Source organism: Ipomoea nil, unplaced genomic scaffold, assembly GCF_001879475.1.
Source record: "Ipomoea nil cultivar Tokyo-kokei standard unplaced genomic scaffold, Asagao_1.1 scaffold1026, whole genome shotgun sequence".
Classification (NCBI taxonomy): domain Eukaryota; kingdom Viridiplantae; phylum Streptophyta; class Magnoliopsida; order Solanales; family Convolvulaceae; genus Ipomoea; species Ipomoea nil.
Window position 1 is genome coordinate 3,161,855 of NW_017617454.1, and position 24,024 is coordinate 3,185,878.

General features: G+C 33.0%; 1 protein-coding gene across 3 annotated transcripts; it reads right to left on the reverse strand.

The window, feature by feature from the left end:
- Positions 1–1,003: 1,003 nt before the first annotated feature.
- LOC109180306 (8-hydroxygeraniol dehydrogenase-like) lies at positions 1,004–23,580 on the reverse strand. 3 transcript variants are annotated; one of them, XM_019329809.1, is made up of 4 exons: positions 23,324–23,580; positions 1,629–2,244; positions 1,369–1,522; positions 1,004–1,294 (listed from the first exon to the last, which is right to left on the reverse strand). In XM_019329809.1, exons 1-4 carry the CDS (start codon positions 23,422–23,424, stop codon positions 1,092–1,094), a joined length of 1,074 nt encoding a protein of 357 aa, XP_019185354.1. In that variant the 5' UTR covers positions 23,425–23,580; the 3' UTR covers positions 1,004–1,091. The 3 variants fall into 3 exon arrangements, with proteins under 3 accessions (XP_019185354.1, XP_019185353.1, XP_019185352.1); XM_019329808.1 differs by lacking the exon at positions 23,324–23,580 and adding an exon at positions 2,349–2,508; XM_019329807.1 differs by lacking the exons at positions 1,004–1,294; positions 1,369–1,522; positions 1,629–2,244 and adding exons at positions 21,929–22,300; positions 22,401–22,554; positions 22,628–23,243 and having other exon boundaries at positions 23,324–23,535.
- Positions 23,581–24,024: the final 444 nt, after the last annotated feature.

The following is a 24,024-nucleotide window of genomic DNA, read 5'->3' on the forward strand; positions in this document are numbered from 1 at the left end:
AATAATAAATAATCGTATAAGTGCCTTCATAAATAAATAATATTATAGTTTATAAAAATGAATAAATAATTTAAAATCGAGTAAACTTATAAACAATTACATTGTTATCATAATAAATAATAAATTAATTATTATTAAAAATTTATAAAACAATAATTACAAACATATGTGAAGCTAAAAATCTTTTTTGACTACGAGCAAGAAATTAAAATATTTCAAAATGCAATAAAAAAATGCAAAAAGATATGAAACATAATTACTTTTTATAAATACTTTTTCTTTTAAATAGATAAATTTTAATTTTTTTTTTAGAATAATTTGAATATAGTGTCACATGATAGAAACTTCTATATTACATTGATTAGATATTCATAAAAAGGTACGGAGTAAATTATCATTTAATTTTTTTATAATTCAATCTCAAAATATATCATATAACCCCATCCGTCCTATTTTTACGTGTCTTGTTTGTTTAGCATGAGTTGATTGAAGTTTTTTAATATAAGTATATAAAAATTTATAAATTTAGAAACTGCATTAAAAATTTAATATAAAAATTTATATATTTAATATAAAAAAATTTCATAATACGTTTAGTATAAATATATGAAAAAATTTATATATTTAAAAACTACATTAAAAATACTACTCCGTATTAAACACAAAAAAGAAGTAAATTTGAAGAATTTTAAAATGTGAAGGGAAGGATTAGATCACCGGTCTTTAAATTAAATGAGATTAAAATTCAAGTATTTTACCAACCAAGCTAACTCACCTTACTATGAAATATATGTATATAAATTACTTATACTCAATACATATATACTATATATATAAGAGGTAGGATGGGACCCTCCCCAAGCATGGGCCCTGGGCAAGGGCCCAACCTACCCTTGCCCCAGGGCCGGCCCTGGTAACTAGTAAATCCAATAAATATGATAATAAAATTATTGGACATTATTATATTACACACTCATTACTATTGAAATAATATAATACTTAGAAACTCTCAAAATTATAATATTGTTTTGCGAATGACTTCCATGACCACAAATATTCTTTTGTAAAAGCAAATGTGGTTTAATGTAAGTTTATTGAGATTTGAGGGTTTTGGCAATGTCAATGACAAATCTATATTTGACATCAGCTTTGACGAGACGTTCCAAAGCAGTGTTCACATAATCCATTGGGATAATCTCAACATCTGGTGTTATGTTGTGCTTTGACGAAAAATCTAGCATTTCTTGTGTCTCCTTCATCCCTCCAATGGTACTCCCACCCACCAATTTCCTACCTGTTAATTAGTTCACACAAATATGCATCAATATTAATTAAAACCCAAATCCCAATTTAATTATATGTGCTTACCCATGAGCAATGGAAACACTGGCAAATCAAGTGGCTTTCCTGGAGCTGCAACCATTACCAGTTTTCCATTAGTTTTCAATAAACCCAGTAATGGCAGAAGAGTGTGAACTGCAGAAACTGTGTCTATTATACCATCCAATGTGTTCATCGCAGCCTACTCAAAATACCAACCAACAATGATAGTATATAATAAGTACCTTATCCCTTCAAGGCAGTAATTTATATATATATCTGTAATTAATGGAGAGTTTTATAGTTACCTGCATTTGTTGTTGGTCATGGCTGATCAAGAACGAGTCTACGCCAAGATGATCAATAGCCTCTTGCTTTTTACTAGCAGAGGTGCTGATCACCGTCACCTTAGCTCCAAAAGCCTTGCCGAATTTCACAGCCATATGGCCAAGGCCGCCTAGACCCACAACGCCGATGTGCATTCCAGGCTTGTCAAGTCCATAGTATCTCATGGGGCTATAAGTTGTGATTCCGGCACAGAGCAATGGAGCTGCCTCCATGGGTAAATTTTCCGGCCACCTGAGCACAAAGTGCTCGTCGGCGACCATGATGTCGGAGTAGCCACCAAATGTCGTGGTCTTATTAGCGTTGTAAGTTGGTACAGCTCCAGGGCAGTGGTTTTCTAGATCATTGGCACAGCTTTCGCATTTGTGACAGGAACCCACCATACATCCCACGCCTACTTTGTCCCCAACCTTAAATTTCTCGACCTTGCTCCCAACGTCAGTCACCACTCCAACAATTTCGTGGCCGGGTACAATGGGATAGGTAGTGTTACCCCATTCATCCTTCAGCTGGTGAAGATCAGTGTGGCATATCCCACAGTACATAACCTTGAATTGCACATCCTTTTCGCCCGTTTCCCTGCACCCATTAAAACCCAGAAATTAATTTTCACAACTATATATGCATTCAATTCGCTACGGATCAAAATTGACCCAAACACAAATTATTTGGCATATATATACCTTCTGGAAAACTTGAAAGGAGAAAGGACTCCCGAGGTGTCCCTGGCTGCCCATCCAAAGGCCTTCACTGGGTGCTCGTTTTCATAACAAGTTGCTGTCATTTTCCTTATTGAGAAAATCAAGAAAAGAGCGATCAGAAATCTTGGAAACACAAGCAATTGAGTGAGAGTAATGGTCTGGGCAATGCGTGCTTTATATAGAGAGTAAAGATTTGTGAATAGTGGGTAGCGTGACGTAAGCGGTGGGTAAAACGTCTCCACCCAAACTAATTCAATTTGTTCCAGTGGACTAATTCAATTAGTTCAACCAATTAAAAATCTTAACTTTATACAGAGTATTTACTTGTACTACTTATTATTTTGAGAATTGACCTCTCGTTTCAAAGAATCACTTTGTACACCACAAGATAATTGACTAGTATTTACTTGTATAATTGAAAATGTTTTTAAAACAAATTCTTTTAACAAATATTGTATGTAATGATATAGCTGTAGGGATTTTAAATTTGACATTTTAAATCGATTGATGCTATTAATTATTATATTTTAAAAATTAAATATCACCGTATAAATTGAATTACATGAACTACTGACCTAATTTATTTGGTTAATTAGATTAGATAAAGTAATTTAACTCATTCTTCCAAAAGGTTGAACCCCAACCCTAAGGGCAAAGTAATTTAACTCATGACATGCATGTTGGCCGTTGTTGGTTGATGTATTGGAGCGCAAGGTTTTGATTTAAAATGACCTTATTTTGTTTAAATTAGTAAAGTCTTTATTCTTTTTTCTTTTTCTTTTTCTATTTAGTTAGCAATCACTTTTGCTTGGGTACATGATGTGTTAAGTATAAATATATCATGTCAAGTAATTCTATCATTATTCTAAATTTATAATATGTCATTTGTATATAAATAAATTTAAAATTAAAGGTTCATAAATGGAGTATTTGACAAGTAATATCAGCTAAATTCAATGTAGTTTTTAAAAGATTTATGAGTTATAATAATCTTTCTTATTATAAAAATATCAAAATTTCATCTTCTAATAGTTACTCTGTATAAGATTTATGTGTATGTTAATTTACATCAATCATATAATTTTATTATCTTTAAAAAAATTATTGGATATTTTTCAATTACACGTACACCGCGTGTGTTTATAACTAGTTGATTTTATAAACATTTAGTTAATAAATTATGTACATGTAGTTAGGAATGTCAAAGTGGATCAAAACTCGTTGGTCGACTGCACCCACCCTACAATGGAGCAATAGTTATGCTGTGCAACCGAATGTACCATGCGCATGGTGCATACGGTTCAAAACGACGTCGTTTTGATTAAAAACGCGCGTCCCACTTTAAAAAAAAAAATCAGGTTCGACTCTCAGCAATAGCATTATTGTGGATATATAGTTATGAAATTGTGGATATATAGTTATGAAATTGTGGTTATATAGTTATGAATTTATGGATATTTAGTTCATTCATTGTGGATATTTAGTTCAATCATATATTGTGGATATTTAGTTCATTCATTGTGGATTTTTACTTCATTCATTCATTCATTGTGGATGTTTACTTCATTCATTCATTCATTGTGGATTTTTACTTCATTCATTCACTGTGGATATATAGTTATGAAATTGTGGTTATATAGTTATGAATTTCTGGATATATAAAAATACTATTGCCGGGAATCAAACCTGATTTCTTCTTTAAGTGGGACGCGCGTTTTTTTAATCAAAACGGCGCCGTTTTGCAACCGTATGCACCTTGCAATGTGCATTCAGTTGCACAGCATAATTTGCGACAATGGAGTGGGTTTGGACCATGAAAATTATGGACCGCAAAAATGTGCGCTTAACGAGACATGCCCTTTAAATATTACTCCGTAAAAAATTACATGTTATTAATTTTTATTCTTGTAATGTAATTCTTGTTATTTTCTTTTTACTCTTGCAAAATCTTTTAATGTTTATTTATGAATCATGATTTTAATTGTTAATTATAATTTTTTTTTTTGAAAAATATTAAGCATATTTGCCCAATGGTTTAGGGCTACTTGAACCCTAGCCCACTAGTTTTGCGGGCCAACCAGCAAAAGCCCGTAAAAAAATTAGGCCTACAGTGGGATATGTGGCAAATTATGCTGTGGAACTATGTCGACCTTGCAAGGTGGACACGGTTTCAAAAAAAAGAGTTCAAAAATTATGAATATAGAGTTCTATAAGTATGAATATAGAGTTCTGTAATTGTTAATATAGAGTTCAATAATTGGGGATATGTTGGATCGCTTTGTCAAATTATTTGCAATTAACATGTTATATATCTTTTTTTTTTAGTACTATTGACTCTGTCACAGACTCACAGTGTAGTATCTGTTCATAACTACTTTCTTAACCTAGTTACTAAAACAAAAAGAGTCAATATCACCTCAGTGAAGCTTGAACTTTAATCTCTCACTTGGGAGTCCCACTTGGTACTAAAAAAACATGTTATATACTTGTAGTAATAATATTGTTTCTAATTAGTAATAATTACGCAACAACAAAACCAACGTTAATAAAGACACTATTTATATAAACTAGTATTTTCGCCCGTGCGATGCACGGGATGAATTTGTTATAATATATTAAAAATATTTGGATTGATATATAATCATTTAAATTAGAACATCAAATATTATATAGTGCAACTGAAGATATGGTTTGGATTATTTATGTGTTTTGATGTTATCATTGTTTGAATTTGAGCAAATAATTGCTCAAATTAATAGCTAATGTGTAGGTGTACGCATGCAGTGCTGTAACTTTGGAGATTGTATTTATCATTATTTAGTATTTTTTTTATAAATTAGGCAAATGTATTCGTTCTCTAGCAACTCAGTTATAGGAATGAATTGCTATCTTAATTCATTTGTATGGAATATATATTTCTTTGTCTAGATATATAGCAATTTTGTCATTTAAAAAACATAATATCACCGATTGTATTTATACATTATTGAAACCTCTTTGTAGACGACATTAGTAGTAGCAATGCAATCCAGTCCTTCATTGTATAGAGCTAACACCTTCAGTCCATCAGGATAGGTGACTCGGGTGAAAATATATAATGGTAGAGTATTAGTCAATTAGCGATTCTTTTATATTTTAAGTCAATTAGTAATATCAAATTCATTTTCAGCAAATTATTCTTTTATATTTTTAGTCAATTAGAATATCATATGCAGTATATTCAAAAAAAAGAATATCATATGCAGTGATATTTTTACCTAATTTTCGTTCCATTTTTAATTGATAATGTATAATATTATTATTGAAATATTTCTATTTTATTTTTAATTTATCTTTAATATTGTTTAAAATATGCATTTACTGTTTATGGTGTATAATTATTATTGAAATATTTGCGTCAAATTTTAGTTTCCGTTCCATTTTTAATTAAAATGCAATGATCTAACCATATATATTTTTTTTTCATATTAATCAATTATGGATCATTTTTTTTTTATTTGTAGTAAACTATTAGTATTCATTTCTTTTTATATTTTTAGTCAATTTGTAATGTCATATTCATTTTCAGCCAATTATTCTTTTTTATTTTCACTCAATTAGTCAATTAGCCAATTCGAATATCATATGCAATGATAATTTTTACCCAATTTTTGTTCCATTTTAATTGATGATGTATAATATTATTATTGAAATATTTCTGCTTCACTTTAATTTTCGTTGCATTTTTAATTTACCTTTACTATTGTTTAAAATATGTCTTTACTATTGATGTTGTAGAATATTATTATTTAAATATTTCCTTTTCCTTTTAATTTACTTTTACTTGATGATGTAGAATATTATTATTAAAATATTTTTGTTTCATTTTTAATTTTCATTTTATTGTTTAAAATTGTGAAAGATTTATGACATAATTATGATTTGATATTTTATATTGTATAATATTATTGTGAAAAATTAAAATGCAATGATTTAATTATTTCCTTTTCTATTTTAGTCAATTATGGATCATTTTTTATTTTCAGTCAATTATTAATATTCATTTCCTTTTCCAATTAACCTAACTTCAATTCTTTTTTTTTTTCATTTTAAATTTTTAGTGAATTATTAATATTTATTTCTTTTTTCAATTTACCTAATTTCCATTCCATTTTTAATTGATGATGTAGAATATTATTGTGAAATATTTATGTTCCCTTTGGAAGAATAAATTGTTTAAATTGGTTATATAGGGTACTATGTTAGTATGTGAGAGCATTGAATATGGAAACAATATTACCAAGAGTATATTTTAGTTAATTTCTATTTTACATTTGCTTATAAAATAAGTTGTATTAAATTAGTTGGTGATAAACATCCAAAAATTCTACACGGTAATACCATACATAATATTACCAATTATGATATTATGATATTACATAATTAATTAATGTCTTTTCTACACGGTATTATAAATACGTAAAAAAAAATACAGAGAATTTGCAAACAATAATGTTACCAAAAATATTATTATATTATAGAATATAAGTAATGTGTTTTCTATATGGTATTATGTTATTACGTTAATACGTGAATATGGAAATAATATTACCAAGATTTTAGTTAATATCCATTTTACATTTGCTTACAAAATAAGCTTTATTAAATTAGTTGGTGAAAATACAACTACGCATGAAAGATGAATTCAATCTAAAAATGACAGTTTATAGTTCTGTATGTGCACATGAACACATGTTTGAAGGCTCAAAAGAATCTTCTAGAAGTGTACGTACAAAAAAAAAACGATTTACTAAAGATAAGTACAATTTCAACTAATATATACTTTACCAATAATATTAATTTCTATTTTCTACTATATTATAATTCTATTTACTATTATATGTGAAACATTTATTTTTTAAGTTAAACGAAAGAAACTATGATTACCGAGAGGAAAATTGTAGTGAGGGACTCTTAATTGTTTTCACCCCTTCAAGGATGATGAGTTTTGTTCATATGAAGATAAGATAGTAGTGATGTAGGTTGATTATTTATAATATATCTGAAAGTAAAATTTGAGCTCTAAGATCATATAGGGCACTCTTTGATCCTAAATTAATAAATAATTAGTTATATACACATTTAGCAGTACCAATGTTATTACTAATACTTTATATATATCTGCAGTATTGAACCTTTAATGTGAGATAAGAAAGAAATAATAAGTTAAATGATGCCTTTATTTGGATGCTTTGGGACTATTACAATGCTCCATCACTTTGCAAACATGTACAACTTTGGCTTTATTTTATACTTTAGATTATACTTTGCTTATCCTTTGGATTTTAATGTATTATTTTAAGCTACTTTATTTATTAACATTAAAAAAATACATTTTAAAGTGTGACAATTTATACTAATAAATCATTTAAAAAAGTGACAAAAGATGATTATAAAATTTGAGGTCACTGCATCAACTTAAAAAAAAAATGTTTTATTGCTACGGTTTACCTCAATCATCTCATACATATCAATAATGTTTCTTAGAGGGGTCTAATCAACATAAACTGAAAAAAAAAATGACAATCATAAACAAAATATGTACAAAAATAAATGATAAAAACATTATGATAATGATTAAGACATATAAAAAAAAAAAAAGATTTCTACTATTGGTATATGTTGATCTCACACTGTAGTCTTCAATTGATTGTCCCTATAAACAAATAAACTACTTAATAAAAAAATACATATACAAAATACAATAAAAATAACAAATTATATAATTTACTTTGTATACACATACAATTAGAAAATCAATAAGTTAAGAAGGTTTCCCTGCAATGATCTTATCCAATGGGAAGTATATCTCAACGACCCTATCAATAACGTCAAATATGTTAATAAAAAAAAAAATTATTCAGATGTAGATTAAAGTTGTAAATGAAACTTACCAATGAACTGTTTATCATCTACAGACTTCAAGGATGAAAATGATTTCAATAAATAAATTTGTCTAGGAAAGTTGTCATTTTTTTTTTATTCTTTAACCAAAGTAGCATAGTTGAATTACAACATAAAATAATGAGTGCATTTTTTGTAAATACAAAAATTATTTATCACCATAAAATTTTTAATGGTATAAACTTTTCATTATTTGAAAAGCTAACAATACTTACCAACATGCTCCCTTGGTATATGAGCATGAAGTTCCCTACAATGGAGTAAAAAGAAAAGTTTTATTTTGCAATTTATTTTTGCAGTATAGGAAGTAGCTATGTAATTCATCTTTTTCCAAATTTCATATATAACACGAGTTCTAGAAAAATAAAAAAGCAAAATCGAAAAAAATACCATTTGATGTGAAATACGCACTCTCTAGATTTTATGGAATCACTCCCCTTTCTCTATGTGACTTCATATAGATGCACACCAATCACCATCTAATAGCTTTGAAAGTCTTCAACGGAGAAATATCCTGGGTTAGGATAAACATTAGAGTCGTAGAAAAAAGCAAAATTGAAAACAAAATATCTCTTAATCGTGAAATATGCACTCTCTAAATTTTATGGAATTACTCCCCTTTCTCTATGGGACTTCATATAGGTGCGCACCAATTGCAATCTAATAGCTTTGCAAGGTCTTCAATGGAGAAATAACAGTTGTATGTTAGTATACATATCTATATCTCTATATACAATTACTCAATATAAATAAATGAATAAATGAATATAAGGAAAAAAATATTACCAATTAATAGATTTTACCAATTAGGTTAATACGTGAAAATGGAAACAATATTATCAATTAATAAATTCTAATTAATTTCTATTTTACATTTAGTTACCAAATAAGTTTTACAACAAAAGTTTGAGCGGGAAAATGAAATAGGAGGATTTTACTTTTATATATATATAGATAGATATAGATATAGATTATGAAACCACGTCACTTTTTTTCCTTTTTACTATATATATATTCTACTACGAGGCTGAAAAAAAAGGTTAATGACTTCGTCTCCTCCGGAGAAAATGAAGCAAGCTTTGTCAAATGTCAACTACTAGTATTTATGCCAACCTTGAAATTATTGTTTTCTTAACGTAGAAGAAAAATGAGCAATCCACAATTGGAGAATTTTGTCACGAAAAATATTTCACCGACTTTCAAAAACTTACTTCTAATTTTTACTTTCCTATGTGTTTAAATTTGATTGAAAAAAAAAAAAAAAAAACGAATGGATAAAAATCATGATCCTTATATTGAGCAATCAAAGCATGTCAAATCATAGAAAATAGAAAATGAAACTAGGAATTGGGAGCACATGTAGAATTACTCTTTTGTCACCAACTGCCATGAAAATTATAATTTATTTATTTAGAATTCTATTATATGTATTTCCTATTTCTATTCCTTCGTTTTTATTCTCCATGTGATAATTAATGATAAATTATCTTCATCCTGTTATAAATATTTCAATTAGTGGCCATTAATCTTGAGACTCTTCATTTGCCTTCTACTTAATATCTTGTTTATGATAAGTATGTGAAAGGTTGTAATGGTCCCTATAAATTGAGGGTGAAGGCTTAATGAAAAGATAGTCTTATGAAATTGTGTTCTATACATTGTGTTCTTCATCTCCCTTTTACTTATCTATTCTATATACTCATATACATACAATCAAGAAGCAGTACCGTGCAAACATCACGCGAGAACTGAGCTAGTTGATAGGCCAAATTACAACACGTTATCAGCACGAGTCTCTATTGTAATCTCCGGCGAACGGTACTATTGGTTCATTTTCCCGTGCATTTTGTTTTTTTTTTTTTAATCATATGCCATTGTTTATATATAAATATTATGTGTATATATGGCTATGAGTTTGGTTTGGAACCTTCAATTATTGTTTCTATAAAATGAGTGATTATTCTTCTGGTTTGTTAACAACTTTTGAGTGATGAACCCCTTATCAAGACATTGTTAAGAATTTGGGTAAATACATGAATTTGTAAATACATATTATTTTTATTTATTCTCTCAATTCTTGTATATGAGTTAGGCTCTATATGAACCACGAATCCATGGTGCTTTGAGATGGTAAATACATGTAGTTATATGCCAAATTATATGTATATGTATCCATGTATGTTCTATGACTATGGATATCGAATGCATAATCGGTCCTTATTATATGTTTGCATCGGATTGCTGTGTTTGTATTAGAATGCTAAGAAACATGTATGCATATTTATGTAAAAGATGTTTCTTCATCCATTGCTTGAACATGTATTCAAAATATTGATTTTTTTTTCAAGTTGTCATATTGCTTCCTAAAGTTGCATCAAATGATGATCTTGTAGACCATGCCTTTCATAGAAAATTGTGAATGATTTTTAATTAAGATTGTTAAAGTTTATTTTGTGGAAGCTTAAGAGTGAGTAAGACTTTAAAGTTTAATTGATGACTTGGGAGCATCAATTCGGTGTATTAGAGAATGAAACACCACTCGTTGCCTGTAGCGCGAGTTGATGCTATAAAACGAGTCGATGCTTGCTGCATCAATTCGGTGTTTTCGCACCGATTCGTGCCTTGTTGCTTGTAGCACGAGTTGATGATATAAACACGAGTCGATGCTTGTTGCATCAATTTGGTATTTGCCTCACCAATTCATGTTGCACCATTTCGGTTTTTGTGTATATTCGAAAGATCAATTTGTTTTCTGATTTTATCTTTTGACTTCATCTCGGAAAGTTCATTTTGCATCTAGAAGATGTTAAATTCCTTATTTTGCTATAAACATGTGATATTATGAATGTATATGAGAACATATGATATATGTTTTGTAGATTACGTATTCAATTGTCAAATGTGAATTTATTGAACTCGCTTATGAAGGAAGCAATTGTTGGGTTCTAGATATTGAAATTTATTTGGCATCCAAAGAATTGAGCCAAGCTTTTGTTGCTAAGTCACAGAGCACAGATGCCCAGAAGGCACAAGCTCTCATTTTCATATGTCACCACTTGAACCACGATCTTAAAAATGAGTATCTGATTGAAAAAGAACCCCTTGCATTAATGGAAGTCCCTGAAGGACTATTCCGACCAAAAGTCATCAAATGTTCTTCCCCAAGACACATTTTGGCTAGTTTAATCTCATGTTTAATTTTGAGATTATAATGTAAGTCAATGATTAACTATAATTCAGCTATGCACAAAATAGTCTCGCAATTGAAACTCTAAACAAGAAGTTTCAGATAAATATTTAATTGGAAAGACATTGCCAACTTTTCATGCGAGTAATTTGTACTCCAGCAGTAGTACAAGACAACAAATTATGCGAAGTATCCTAAGCTGATTTTAGCACTCCTTGTGGCTAAGAATCATAACTAGTTGTTGATGAAGGATCAAAAGTGCATGTCTGATTGATTTTGCACAGGTGCTTGAAGCACATAATGTTACCTAGTTGAGTAACTTTATAAGGGGTTGCAGTCGAGATTATAATCGGTGTGGTATGAGTTTCGAGCTTAGAATAAGAAACAAAGTGATCAAGATATTCAAGGACGACCAAACCCATCGAGGCAAAATCCTAGCCAGAAGCAGGTTTGCTAACAATTGGGTCTGAAGGGCATTGATCCCTACGTGTCGCGCATCAAAGCATTTGGTCATCGGAGAATGAACCTCATCTTGATGATTCTAGCTAATTTGCCTGAAGCAAATATTGCGATAAATGAAGATAATGAAATGACGAGGTATTGATGAAGAAATGATTGGTGTCAGGATAATGTTTTGAACAATGCATGAAAATATATTCATGGCCAAAAAAAAGTTAGTTCATGCCTGAAGCATGAAGTATCCGAGTAGTTAGCTCATGCTTGAAGCATCCGAGAAGTTAGCTTATGCTTGAAGCATCCGAGAAGTTAGTTTATGCCTGAAGCATCCGAAAAGTTAATTCATGACCGCAATATTCGGAAAGTTAAGTTATTTTTTGACGCAAATTATTATGAATGCAAAGTTATTTTACTTTGCTGTTTTTCACTTTTTCCCTGCTAATTTTACTACTCGAAGTGACTATTCGGAAAGTTTACTTCTATAAGCTTAACTTTCTAATCTTACTTCTTGAAATTTAACTTTTCGAATGTTTTTTACTTTCTGGAACTTTATTTTTCGGAGGAAGTTTACTTCTCGGAGTTACTCCTCTTAGTTTGCATGCTTATTTATGAAAATTTTTTCTCATGCATGCAACATGATTTTCGTATGAAATTGACTGGTTGCTAATTCAAAATTGAATTATTATCAATCCCAGAAGGATTGCTATTATCAATAAATTATGATAATAATCTTTTGACTAAATTTAAGATGTCAAAATGTCGAATCCATCTCCGAGTATGGCTTAGTGCAATTTTGTGTTATTTAAGGGGTAGTATACTATACCCCTTTATAAAAATGATCCTTGACTTATGCCTTACATGATATGATTGATTTATATGTTATTAATTTGAAAGATAGAAGAAAATGATATCATATCATTTTGCCCGAAGCAAACGAAGGAATAAATCATTTCATGTTAGTTTGCCCGAAGCAAATGGGGGAGTGAATTATATCATGTGAATTTGCACAAAGCAATTTCCAAACCAGTGAGTGAACTAATGTAAAGTTGAGGATAAGGATTTTTGGGAGATCTTGAAGATCTATTTTATTTGACAAGCTTCATAGCTTCCCTATGATTGTTGTGTACCCTTATAATATCATTTGATATGTATGCTTTCATATCTGATTATATATTTTCTTGTTGGGGACATCAGTTTTATATGCTATTGTGGTTATCACAATCTCACCTACTGCATATCATAATTATTCCCCTAGAACCTAGTACGTGGTATAAAACCAAACATTTCCCATCTGCGTTTTATTCACAGTGTGCAGTCTTTTTCCTATATCACCACCATAGCGTACCTTTGTGGGCATGTATATGTTGATTATAAACCTCCGTCTGTTATTTAAATTCTTAGAGCCCATGATAAGGGATCAATATATAAATTAGGTACGCTGACTGCACACTTTATGAAGATCATTTCACGGCATTAGGGGGGGATAAGAGTTCAAATTTTATAGAATGCCGGGAAATTCTATGAATGATTGATCTTCAATATTTGAATCCACGTACTAGGTAGACTGAACTAGAAGTTCAGAAGAAGTAAACTGAACTGGAAGTTCAGAAGATAATTAATATGCCAATATATATATATTGATCATAAAAAGAGTGACTAGGTCTTATATATTTTCCCCAACTTGGACCATATGTATCCACCGATGCTCCTTGACGCTAGAAGCGTGGAGACATGTTGGTATAATCCGCGGAAAGCTAAATCTAGTAGAAAATGGTGTCATTCTTGAAATCGCTTAAAGAAGTATGTCCTGAAGACATTCGTTCAGAAGGCGAAAACCCCAGTAAAATTTTAGGTGCACCCAAAATCATAATACTGGGGATGCGGAACGACCAGATAAAAATATCTTTGGGAAATGTCTAGAGTCTGGTTGAATTAGAAATTGCCATTATTTTATATATATGGGAGAGATTTATGAAAAATGTTATAGTTGTCGACAACAGAATTGCCTTTACAAATTGTTCTCGTTATATGAGAATCTGGATCCAGAGCTAGGCACCAGTTGTGCCTTGGTATTTTTTATGTATAACGGAGCAATTAAGGCATGTATAGCTCAGTTCGCTAAACCTGTATTCTCTTTATAACACGTACACCATTTAATGTTAACCCTGTAGGTTACAAATGGGTGTTTGTACGAAAGAGAAATACAAACAATATGGTGGTATGATATAAAGCGAGACTGGTAGCTTAAGGGTTTACGCAGAGACCCTGAATTGATTTTGATCAAATATTCTCTCCCACAACATATGCCATTATGTTCCGCATATTAACATTATTGGCAGTGAATTATAAATTTAAATATGCAGTTGATGAACGTCATGACCGCAAACTTATGGGTCATTAGACGCTAATATTTATTTGTAAATCCCTGATGGATTGAACACTTCTGAAATAAGGAAAGTGAAAATCGCAACGTGTACCATTAAACTACCAAGTCTTTGTATGACTTGAATATTATTGACTGAGTGTTTTCCTCCCAAAGAAGGAATATGCGAATAATATGTACCATTATGTGTTCGTTAACGAATTGCTAATGGAGTTATTTATTTATCACCTCAGATCAGTCGATATTGATGTTTTAAATATCAATGAAACACATAGAGAGTTTGGTGATATCAGCTCATGCCGAAAGATGGAGTTTTGAAATAAAAGACTTGGGAAACCCAAGTATTGTCTCGACGTGAAGATCGAGCTTTTCTTTGAAGATGTTTTATACACCAGTCAGCCTACTTGAAAAATGTCTTGAAGATGTTTTATATGGATAAGTATTATTTACTTATCACACTAACGGTTGTCCAATAATCTCTTGAAGTAGATAAAGGACAATTTAGACTCGAAAATGATAATGAGGATATTTTGGGACTGGAAGTCTATTACTTGATATTTTTATTGGAGCACTATTATAGAACTAGAAGTTCTATAGTCGCATCAGGCCTGATATTGAATTTGCGATGAAATTGCTAGCAACGTTTAGTGCTCCCTCTACAATGAAATATTGAAATTGTGTTTAACATATCCTCCAGCATTTTCGAGGTATAAAGATTTTGACGTTTATGTGAGAAACCAACATGTGGTTTTGATGGCTACTTGGGTACTGGCTCTTTTATTTGATCCCTATGATGCCAAGTCTCAATCTGGTTATGCTATATTTTTACCCCCAATGTCCCATATGAGGACAAATAAGATTGTGTTGCACAAGCAAGTAATAATTTTGTTAAGGAGAACCTTACAAAACATGTTGCACATAAATCCTTCTACACACATGAACTCTAGAAGAGTTGTAAAATTCTTGTTGAGAATGTTTTCCCCACTGAACAATCTTGCAGATATGTTCACTAAGTCTCTGCCTACATCCACTTTGGAGTAATATGTTCATAAAATTGGGATGCGTGGGCTTAGAAGATTGTTATCTTCAGGGGGAGCGACAACCCCTAATTGCACTGGAATGGACAATCTAGAAGGCTTTTGAAATCCTGAAGATTATGCTCTGAAAGCATATGGTTGTACTCTTTTTTCCCTAGCTAAGTTTTTCCCCACAGGGTTTTCTTAGGCTAAGGTTTTTAATGAGGCAATCGATATTGGTGCACTTGAGTGGATAGTCCTGAAGGCCCTTGAAATCTTGAAGATTATGCCCGGAAGGCTTATGATTGTACTCTTTTCCTTAGCTAAGTTTTTTCCCACTGGGTTTTCTTAGGCTAAGGTTTTTAATGAGGCAACCGGTGCAACACAATGGTTTAATATACTTCGTGTACTCTTTTCCTCGTCTAGTTTTTCCCACTGGGTTTTCTAGCGAGGTTTTTAACGAGGCATGAGTATAGTTATTTAATGGCCAAGGGGGAGTGTTATAAATATTTCAATTAGTGGCCATTAATCTTGAGACTCTTCATTTGCCTTCTACTTAATATCTTGTTTATGATAAGTATGTGAAAGGTTGTAATGGTCCCTATAAATTGAGGGTGAAGGCTTAATGAAAAGATAGTCTTATGAAATTGTGTTCTATACATTGTGTTCTTCATCTCCCTTTTACTTATTTATTCTATATACTCATATACATACAATCAAGAAGCAGTACCGTGCAAACATCACGCGAGAACTGAGCTAGTTGATAGGCCAAATTACAACACATCCCGGATTCAATGAAAATACTAACATCAAAATTTTGTGAAATGAATAGAATTTGAGAGTATTAGCAGTATTATATTTTTCATTTATTTATTTATATCCGCCTCCGGATAACATCGTCTTCTCCGTGAAAAAGATAAAAGGCCAGTCTAATCAACGGCTTCCACTTCAGCCTTGAAACTAAAGAAAATCCCGGAGAAGAAAAAGTTGGCTTCGTCAATGGAAACTTTTTTAGATCCGGAGAATTTTCCAACTGAGAAGCGAAAATAATTTTTGTGAAAAGAAAATTGTCAAATGCGGATCGAACACGCATCTGTCATTATCCATTCAAAAAACATTTTCCAGTGTAAATAATGCACAAGTAATGCTATTCATCCTTTAAAAAATTTAGATAATTATTTTTTTGAGTTAATTTCACCAGAAGTCTCATATTGTCTTTGGTGACAATTCCAAATTTAGTCTCAGACTATCGTTTTTGTCATTTAACATTCCAGACGACTTTTCCTATTTTTAGTAAGGATATTTTTGTCGTTTCATATTTTTCTTTTGTTATTTTTCCGGTTTCAATCGTTTTAATTGGTTTAGGACTTTAATAAAAATCGGTTAAAAAATATGGTTACTAGAAATCAGAGGTTATTGTCACAAAAAAAAAATGGACCTCTAATAGAATTAACTCTTATTTTTTCTCAACTATTTAATTGATTTTTTTTTTTAAAAAAGTTAGTAGGGACATTAAATTCATTGCACCCAATTATTAGAAGCCATATCATGAAGGAAAAAAAATTAGGAGGGGTAAGAAGAGTTTTCCATAAAACATACAACCTACTCTCTATTAGGACTCTATGTATATGAGTCTGTTTAGAACTTCTTATCCTTGTCACACTGTGACTCTCTACTTCTTATCATTGTCACACTGTGACTCTCTATTCTATATAATCACATCATCTGATCTCATTGTAATCAAGTTCAGAAAATATAGTACAATCAGTTCTCATCTGGTATCAGTTAGCTAGGATTTTGTGATTCATAAAATCAAGAAGATGCAGCTCTGCGATGGCAACCTTAATTACCGTGGAGGTCAGCAACGTGGCTTCGATGATCCGTGTCAAATCTGTAAAGGTTTCGGCCACACAGGAGTCAATTGTTTTTGGCGCTATGATGATCCGTGTCAAATTTGTAAACGTTTTGGTCACACGGGAGCCAATTGTTTTTGGCGCTATGATGATCCGTGTCAAATTTGTAAACGTTTTGGTCACACGAGAGCCAATTGTTTTTGGCGCTATAATGATCCGTGTCAAATTTGCAAAAGTTTCGGTCACACGGGAGTCAACTGTTTTTGGCGATATTCAGGGGCTCCGGGTTCTCAGGCTAATTTGGTGTTTCAAAATGGTTTAGTTGCTAAAACCTCGTCAAATTCTCATACTTGGGTTCTGGACACTGGAGCCACAAATCATGCAACTCCAAACATCGCTGCTCTTTCTACATCGGAGAAATACACTGGTAATGACACTTTACGTGTCGGTGACGGTATGGGTTTATCTATTAGTCATGTTGGCCATGCCTCTTTTAATACCCCTTCTAGATCATTTACATTGTCTGATATACTTCACGTTCCGCGTTTGTCTAATTCTTTATTATCTGTTTAGAAGTTTGCATCCGATAATAAAGTCTTTTTTGAGTTTCACCCCTCCTTTTTTGTTGTGAAAGATATCAATACCAAGGAAATACTTCTTCGGGGCAATAGTTCGGGGGGACTATACACACTTTCATTACCTAGTTCGTCTCCGTCAGCGTTTATTTCCGCTCGTGCCTCGGCTTCCACTTGGCACAATCGTCTAGGTCATCCTCATAACCGTGTTCTTAGCCATATACTTCATTCTTGTTTGGTTAGTGGGTCTCGTGATAATATTCGTTGTCATAATTCTTTATGCAATGCGTGTCAATTAGGCAAATCTGCCCGTTTTCCCCTCCACCGTGTTGCTTCCTCTAGTTCTCAAGTCCTAGATCTTATTTACACAGATATTTGGGGTCCTGAGCCCACTTTATCTACTTCTGGCTTCCGTTATTTTGTGATCTTTGTGGATGACTATTCCTGTTATACATGGTTCTTCCCTATGAAATTAAAGTCTGATCTTTATGTCATCTTTGATAAATTTCGTACTCTTGTTGAACGGTCCTTTAATTGCAAAATAAAGGCCATTCAGTCTGATTTAGGTGCTGAGTACAAAAAGTTACATTCTTTGTTTGTTCAATTAGGAATTCAACATAGACAATCTTGTGCCTGTACACATGAACAGAATGGTCGTGTTGAACGAAAACATCGTCACATTGTTGAAACTGGTCTGGCTCTTCTAGCTCATGCCTCTGTTCCTTTGAAATTTTGGGATTTTGCCTTTGAGACTGCTGTCTATTTAATTAACAGAATGCCATCTTCTGTATTAAATAACTCCAGTCCTCATCTCCTGTTACATAAATCCCCACCTTCCTATCTTTTTCTTCGTGTCTTTGGGTGTTTATGCTACCCTCATCTTCGACCATATAATCGTCATAAGATGTCATACAGGTCTTCTCCATGTGTCTTCCTAGGTTATCCTGAGTCCTTTAGGGGGTACAGATGCATGGACTTACATACTAATAAGATTTACACATGCAGGCATGTCAGATTTGATGAAGAAGTTTTCCCCTTTGCTACTAAAACTTCTTTGCAGGATCTATCTACTCCGTTTTCTGGACCTTGGGCGGAATCTGTTCTCAGTCACAGCACACCTACTCCTACCGTGTCCAATGATGAGCTGCCAGAACCGCCGCTACCTGCTTCATTCGAACCAGCCGTGGATTCCGGACAGGCTGCCTCGTCGGGTGATCTTGTGGAGCCTGTTGCTCGCCGGCGAGGCCGTCCACGTGGGCGGTCCATCAGGCCCAATGTCCGTACTCACTCTATGGCCACTCGCAGCAACGCAGATGCTCCTCTTTTTGCTCTAGCAGCTCAGGTGCATCCCACGGAACCCACATGTCGCTCTCAAGCTGTTAAATATCCTGAGTGGCGTGAAGCCATGGACGAAGAATTCAATGCTCTCCTGCATAACCACACATGGTCTCTAGTTCCACCCACTGCAGGTATGAATATTATTGGTTGTAAATGGGTGTTTCGTACGAAGAGAAAGGCTGACGGTGCTATTGAAAGGCATAAAGCCAGGCTGGTTGCGAAAGGTTTTAATCAGGTTCCAGGTCAGGACTTCTTCGACACTTTTAGTCCAGTGGTAAAGCCCACGACTGTAAGACTCCTTCTATCTCTAGCTTTATCATCTGGGTGATCTATCAAACAGCTAGATGTTCATAATGCTTTTCTGAATGGTAATCTGGCTGAAACAGTTTATATGAAGCAACCCCCTGGTTATATTGATGATAACTTCCCGAATCATGTTTGTTTGTTAAAAAGATCTCTATATGGGTTAAAACAAGCTCCCAGAGCTTGGTTTAATCGACTACATACGTTCTTACTATCGGTTGGCTTTCAAGCATCCAAGACAGATGCCTCTTTGTTCTATTACTCTAAAGACTCTGCTTTGGTTTATCTATTGGTGTACGTGGATGACATTCTTGTAATGGGAAGTGATCAGGGTATGGGAAGTGATCAGGGTATTATGTCTTAGCTCTTATCCAAACTGTCTGCTACATTCAAAATCAGAGATCTTGGTGAACCAAAATTTTTTCTGGGTATTGAAACAGTTAAGAGTGACAATGGGATTATTTTATCTCAACAACGGTATATGAATGATATTTTAAAACGGGCTGGAATGTCTGAATGCAAACCCCTTTCTTCACCTATCTCTGTCTCGAAAAGTGTCCCCTTCAATTCAGATCTATATGATGATCCCACACAGTACAGGAGTCTAGCTGGAGCATTGCAATATCTCACTGTCACACGACCTGACCTATCATTTGCAGTTAATCAGTTATGCCAGCATATGCATGCTCCCACCATATCACACTGGGAGCAGCTCAAACGGGTACTCAGGTATGTTAAGGGAACAGTTGATCATGGTTTACGCATACGACGATGCTCATCTAGAGACATTCATGCTTTCTCTGATTCTGATTGGGCTGGTTGTCCTGATGATCGAAAATTCACGAGTGGTTTTGCTGTTTTCTTGGGGAGTAATCTTATATCATGGGTTTGCAAGAAACAGAGAACTGTTGCCAGGTCATCCACTGAGGCTGAATACAAAGCTCTTGCAGATGTTTGTGCTGAGGTTCTATGGATTATGTCATTATTGCGTGAGATACAGATTCCGGGTATTTCCATTCCAAAATTATGGTGTGATAATCTAGGAGCTACATATATGAGTGCCAATCCAATCTTTCATGCGCGCACCAAGCATGTGGAGATTGATTATCATTTTGTTCGTGATCGAGTAGCTTCGAGCGATATCCAAGTCAACTTCATCTCCACAAAGGATCAACTTGCTGATATCTTCACCAAAGCTCTGTCTGGACCTAGATTTTCTTCCTTAAGGGACAAGCTACAGGTTACTAGTATACACTGTGCTTGAGGGGGAGTATTAGGACTCTATGTATATGAGTCTGTTTAGAACTTCTTATCCTTGTCACACTGTGACTCTCTACTTCTTATCATTGTCACACTGTGACTCTCTATTCTATATATTCACATCATCTGATCTCATTGTAATCAAGTTCAGAAAATATAATACAATCAGTTCTCATCCTCTCTTCTAGGGTAAACAAATCAAACACTTTCATTTTCGCCCGGAGCCAAAAAGCTGACGAATACGGGGGAGGGTAGGTTTTTTAAATTTTATTTTAGAGTTAATTTTACTTTTCATCTTATGACTATTGAAGTCTTGTTAATTTCAATTTATGATTTTTAAAATAATCAATTTAGTATCTTAACTATTCAATTTTTATCAATTCTGATCACACCGACCAAAACTCATGGGAAAATATTAATAGGTAAAATAAAGAGGTATTTTAGTCTTTTTACTTCTCTTATCTTTCTTCTTTAACAATCCTCATTTTTTTACCTATTAATATTTTTCGATAAGTTTTGACATGCAATTTGGTCGGGTTGACTAAATTGATAAAAAATGAATAATAGTTAAGGTACTAAATTGACAATTTTAAAAATCGTGAATTGAAATTACCAAAATTCCAATAGACATACCAAATGTGAAATTAACTCTTTATTGTATTTAAAATTATTAAAATAAATTTAAAAAATTAATTTTTGAATATGATGATTGCCACATTAACTATAAAAATATGTCAATTTTGATCAAATGACATAATTTTAGACAATTTAGGAATTTAATTGTAGTTTTTTGAATTAAATGATTTAATTACATTTTCAGGCTTAGTTTATTGGCTAATTTATTTATTTTTTCTTAAAAAAGAATTATTAGACCAAGTGGAGTAAAAGATAGAGAAGAGAGTAGGGAGTAAACGAATTGAATTGAGTCAAATAGCTTACTATTAGATTTCAATTCGATTTTATTCAGGATTATTCGTATTTATCAAATATTCGAATATCAAATTTTATTTGACTATCACATTAGTGTTAATGAGAAGGATATGTTAATTTTGATTGAATTGAATAGTTTTGAATAGTTCAAGGATCCAATGTAATTATTTTTTTTCTTTTTGAATTGAATTGTCCAATTACATTTTCGAGTGTAGTTGGAGATATAATTTGAACATTTTATTTCTTTTACTTTATGCTAAAAAGGTATAATAGACGTAGCAGGTATCACGTAAGTTTTGCACGCTCAAACAAAAAATATATTCATAAAATGATCTCCGCACCAATAAACAACTAAGCCAATGGGATTATTGAAACATTACAATAATACTGGAGTTGTACGTACACAGATCATATCATATCATATTATGCCCATACAATATGGCTAAACTTTGAGAAACTCTCATAATTTTCTCTTTTCTTGATTTAATTAAGCAGATTTTAATGTGTTGCCAATATCCAGCACAAATCTATATTTAACGTCAGCTTTTACTAGCCGCTCCATAGCTGTGTTGATATAGTCTACTGGAATAATCTCAACATCTGGTGCTATCTTATGCTTTGCTGAAAAGTCAAGCATTTCTTGCGTCTCCTTAATTCCACCAATCCCACTTCCGGCCACTAGCTTCCTACCTGCACTTATCCATAACCACAATATATAATTATGATATAAATATATGTGTATCAGTTTTACTCTGTTAATTACATATAAAGATGTGTGGTTAGTGGTTACCCATGAGCAAGGGAAACACTGGCAACTCAAGTGGTTTTTCTGGGCCGCCAACAATGACCAGCTTTCCATTAGTTTTCAACAAGAATAGTAATGGCATAATAGGGTGAACTGCAGAAACTGTGTCGATTATACCATCCAATGTGCTCATTGCAGCCTACTCAAAATACCAACCAATTACAATATAATTCAATAATCATCAAAGAAAAGTATTTATGGATAACTGTTACCTGCATTTGTTGTTGGTCATGGCTGATCAAGAACGAGTCTGCGCCAAGGTGTTGAATAGCCTCTTGCTTTTTACTAGCAGAGGTGCTAATCACGGTCACCTTAGCTCCAAAAGCCTTGGCGAATTTCACAGCCATATGGCCAAGGCCGCCTAGGCCGACAACGCCGATGTTCATTCCGGGCTTGTCAAGTCCGAAGTATCTCAAGGGGCTATAAGTTGTGATTCCGGCGCAGAGCAGTGGAGCTGCCTCCATGGGTAAATTTTCCGGCCATCTGAGCACAAAGTGCTCGTCGGCCACCATGATGTCGGAGTAGCCACCAAATGTCATGGTCTTATTAGCGTTGTATGTTGGTATACCTCCAGGGCAGTAGTTTTCTAGATCGCTGGCACAGTTTTCGCACTTGCGACAGGATCCAACCAGACATCCCACGCCTACTTTGTCCCCAACCTTAAATTTCTCGACCTTGCTCCCAACCTCAGTCACCACACCAGCAATTTCGTGGCCGGGAACAATGGGATAGGTAGTGTTACCCCATTCATTCTTGATCTGGTGAAGATCGGAGTGGCATACCCCACAGTACAAAACCTTGAATTGCACATCCTTTTCACCCGTTTCCCTGCACCCATTAAAACCCAGAAATTAATTTTCACAACTATATATGCATTCAATATTGACCCAAACACAAATTTGGCATACCTTCTGGAAAACTTGAAAGGAGAAAGAACGCCAGAGGTGTCCCTAGCTGCCCATCCAAAGGCCTTCACTGGGTGTTCTGTTTCGTATGAATTTTCTGCCATTTTCCTTTAGGGAGAGATTAGAATTTGAGATGAGAGTGATCAAAAGTGTTTGTGAACTCAACCAAAATGTGGACAGAATTGAACTGAATGGTTAGTGGACAGGCAATGCATCCTTATTATAGACGCAGGAAAGTTCTAGTTGGACCGGAAGGTGGCCCTATAGATTCCTTGAATTTGCTTTTTAGAAGGACATCTGGCGAGTTACGCGCAATAGCCAACGTCAGTGCTTCGGTTTGCATTAAGATATGCATAAAATTCAACTTTGGCTAGCATATTTTTAGTGGATAAGTCGCAGCAAATATACTATGGACCCGGTCCACAAAGCTTTGTAGATCGTGGTCCAAAACGACAGACACTATAGTGTATCTAAATTGACATTGTCTCACGTATTATTTTTATTATATTATCAAATGAAACTACAATTGAATTGAAATGAAACTGTAGTTGTGTTGAAATGAAACTGCAGTGTATACAAAATGAAACTGAATAATAGATTTCACATATTTGAGTGCATATTTTGCATCGAAAGTGTAGTTATATAAAAATGATACTGTAGTTGTGTTGAAATGAAACTGCACTGTATATTTGATGTCTAGACCA

Coding starts and splice junctions, on each gene's coding strand:
- LOC109180306 (XM_019329809.1), bottom strand. CDS start 23,424: ATGGCAGAAAATTCATACGAAACAGAACACCCAGTGAAGGCCTTTGGA. Junction 2,245..23,323: donor CCTTTCAAGTTTTCCAGAAG/GTATGCCAAATT, acceptor TAATGGGTGCAG/GGAAACGGGCGAAAAGGATG. Junction 1,295..1,368: donor AGTGTTTCCATTGCTCATGG/GTAAGCACATAT, acceptor ACTAATTAACAG/GTAGGAAATTGGTGGGTGGG.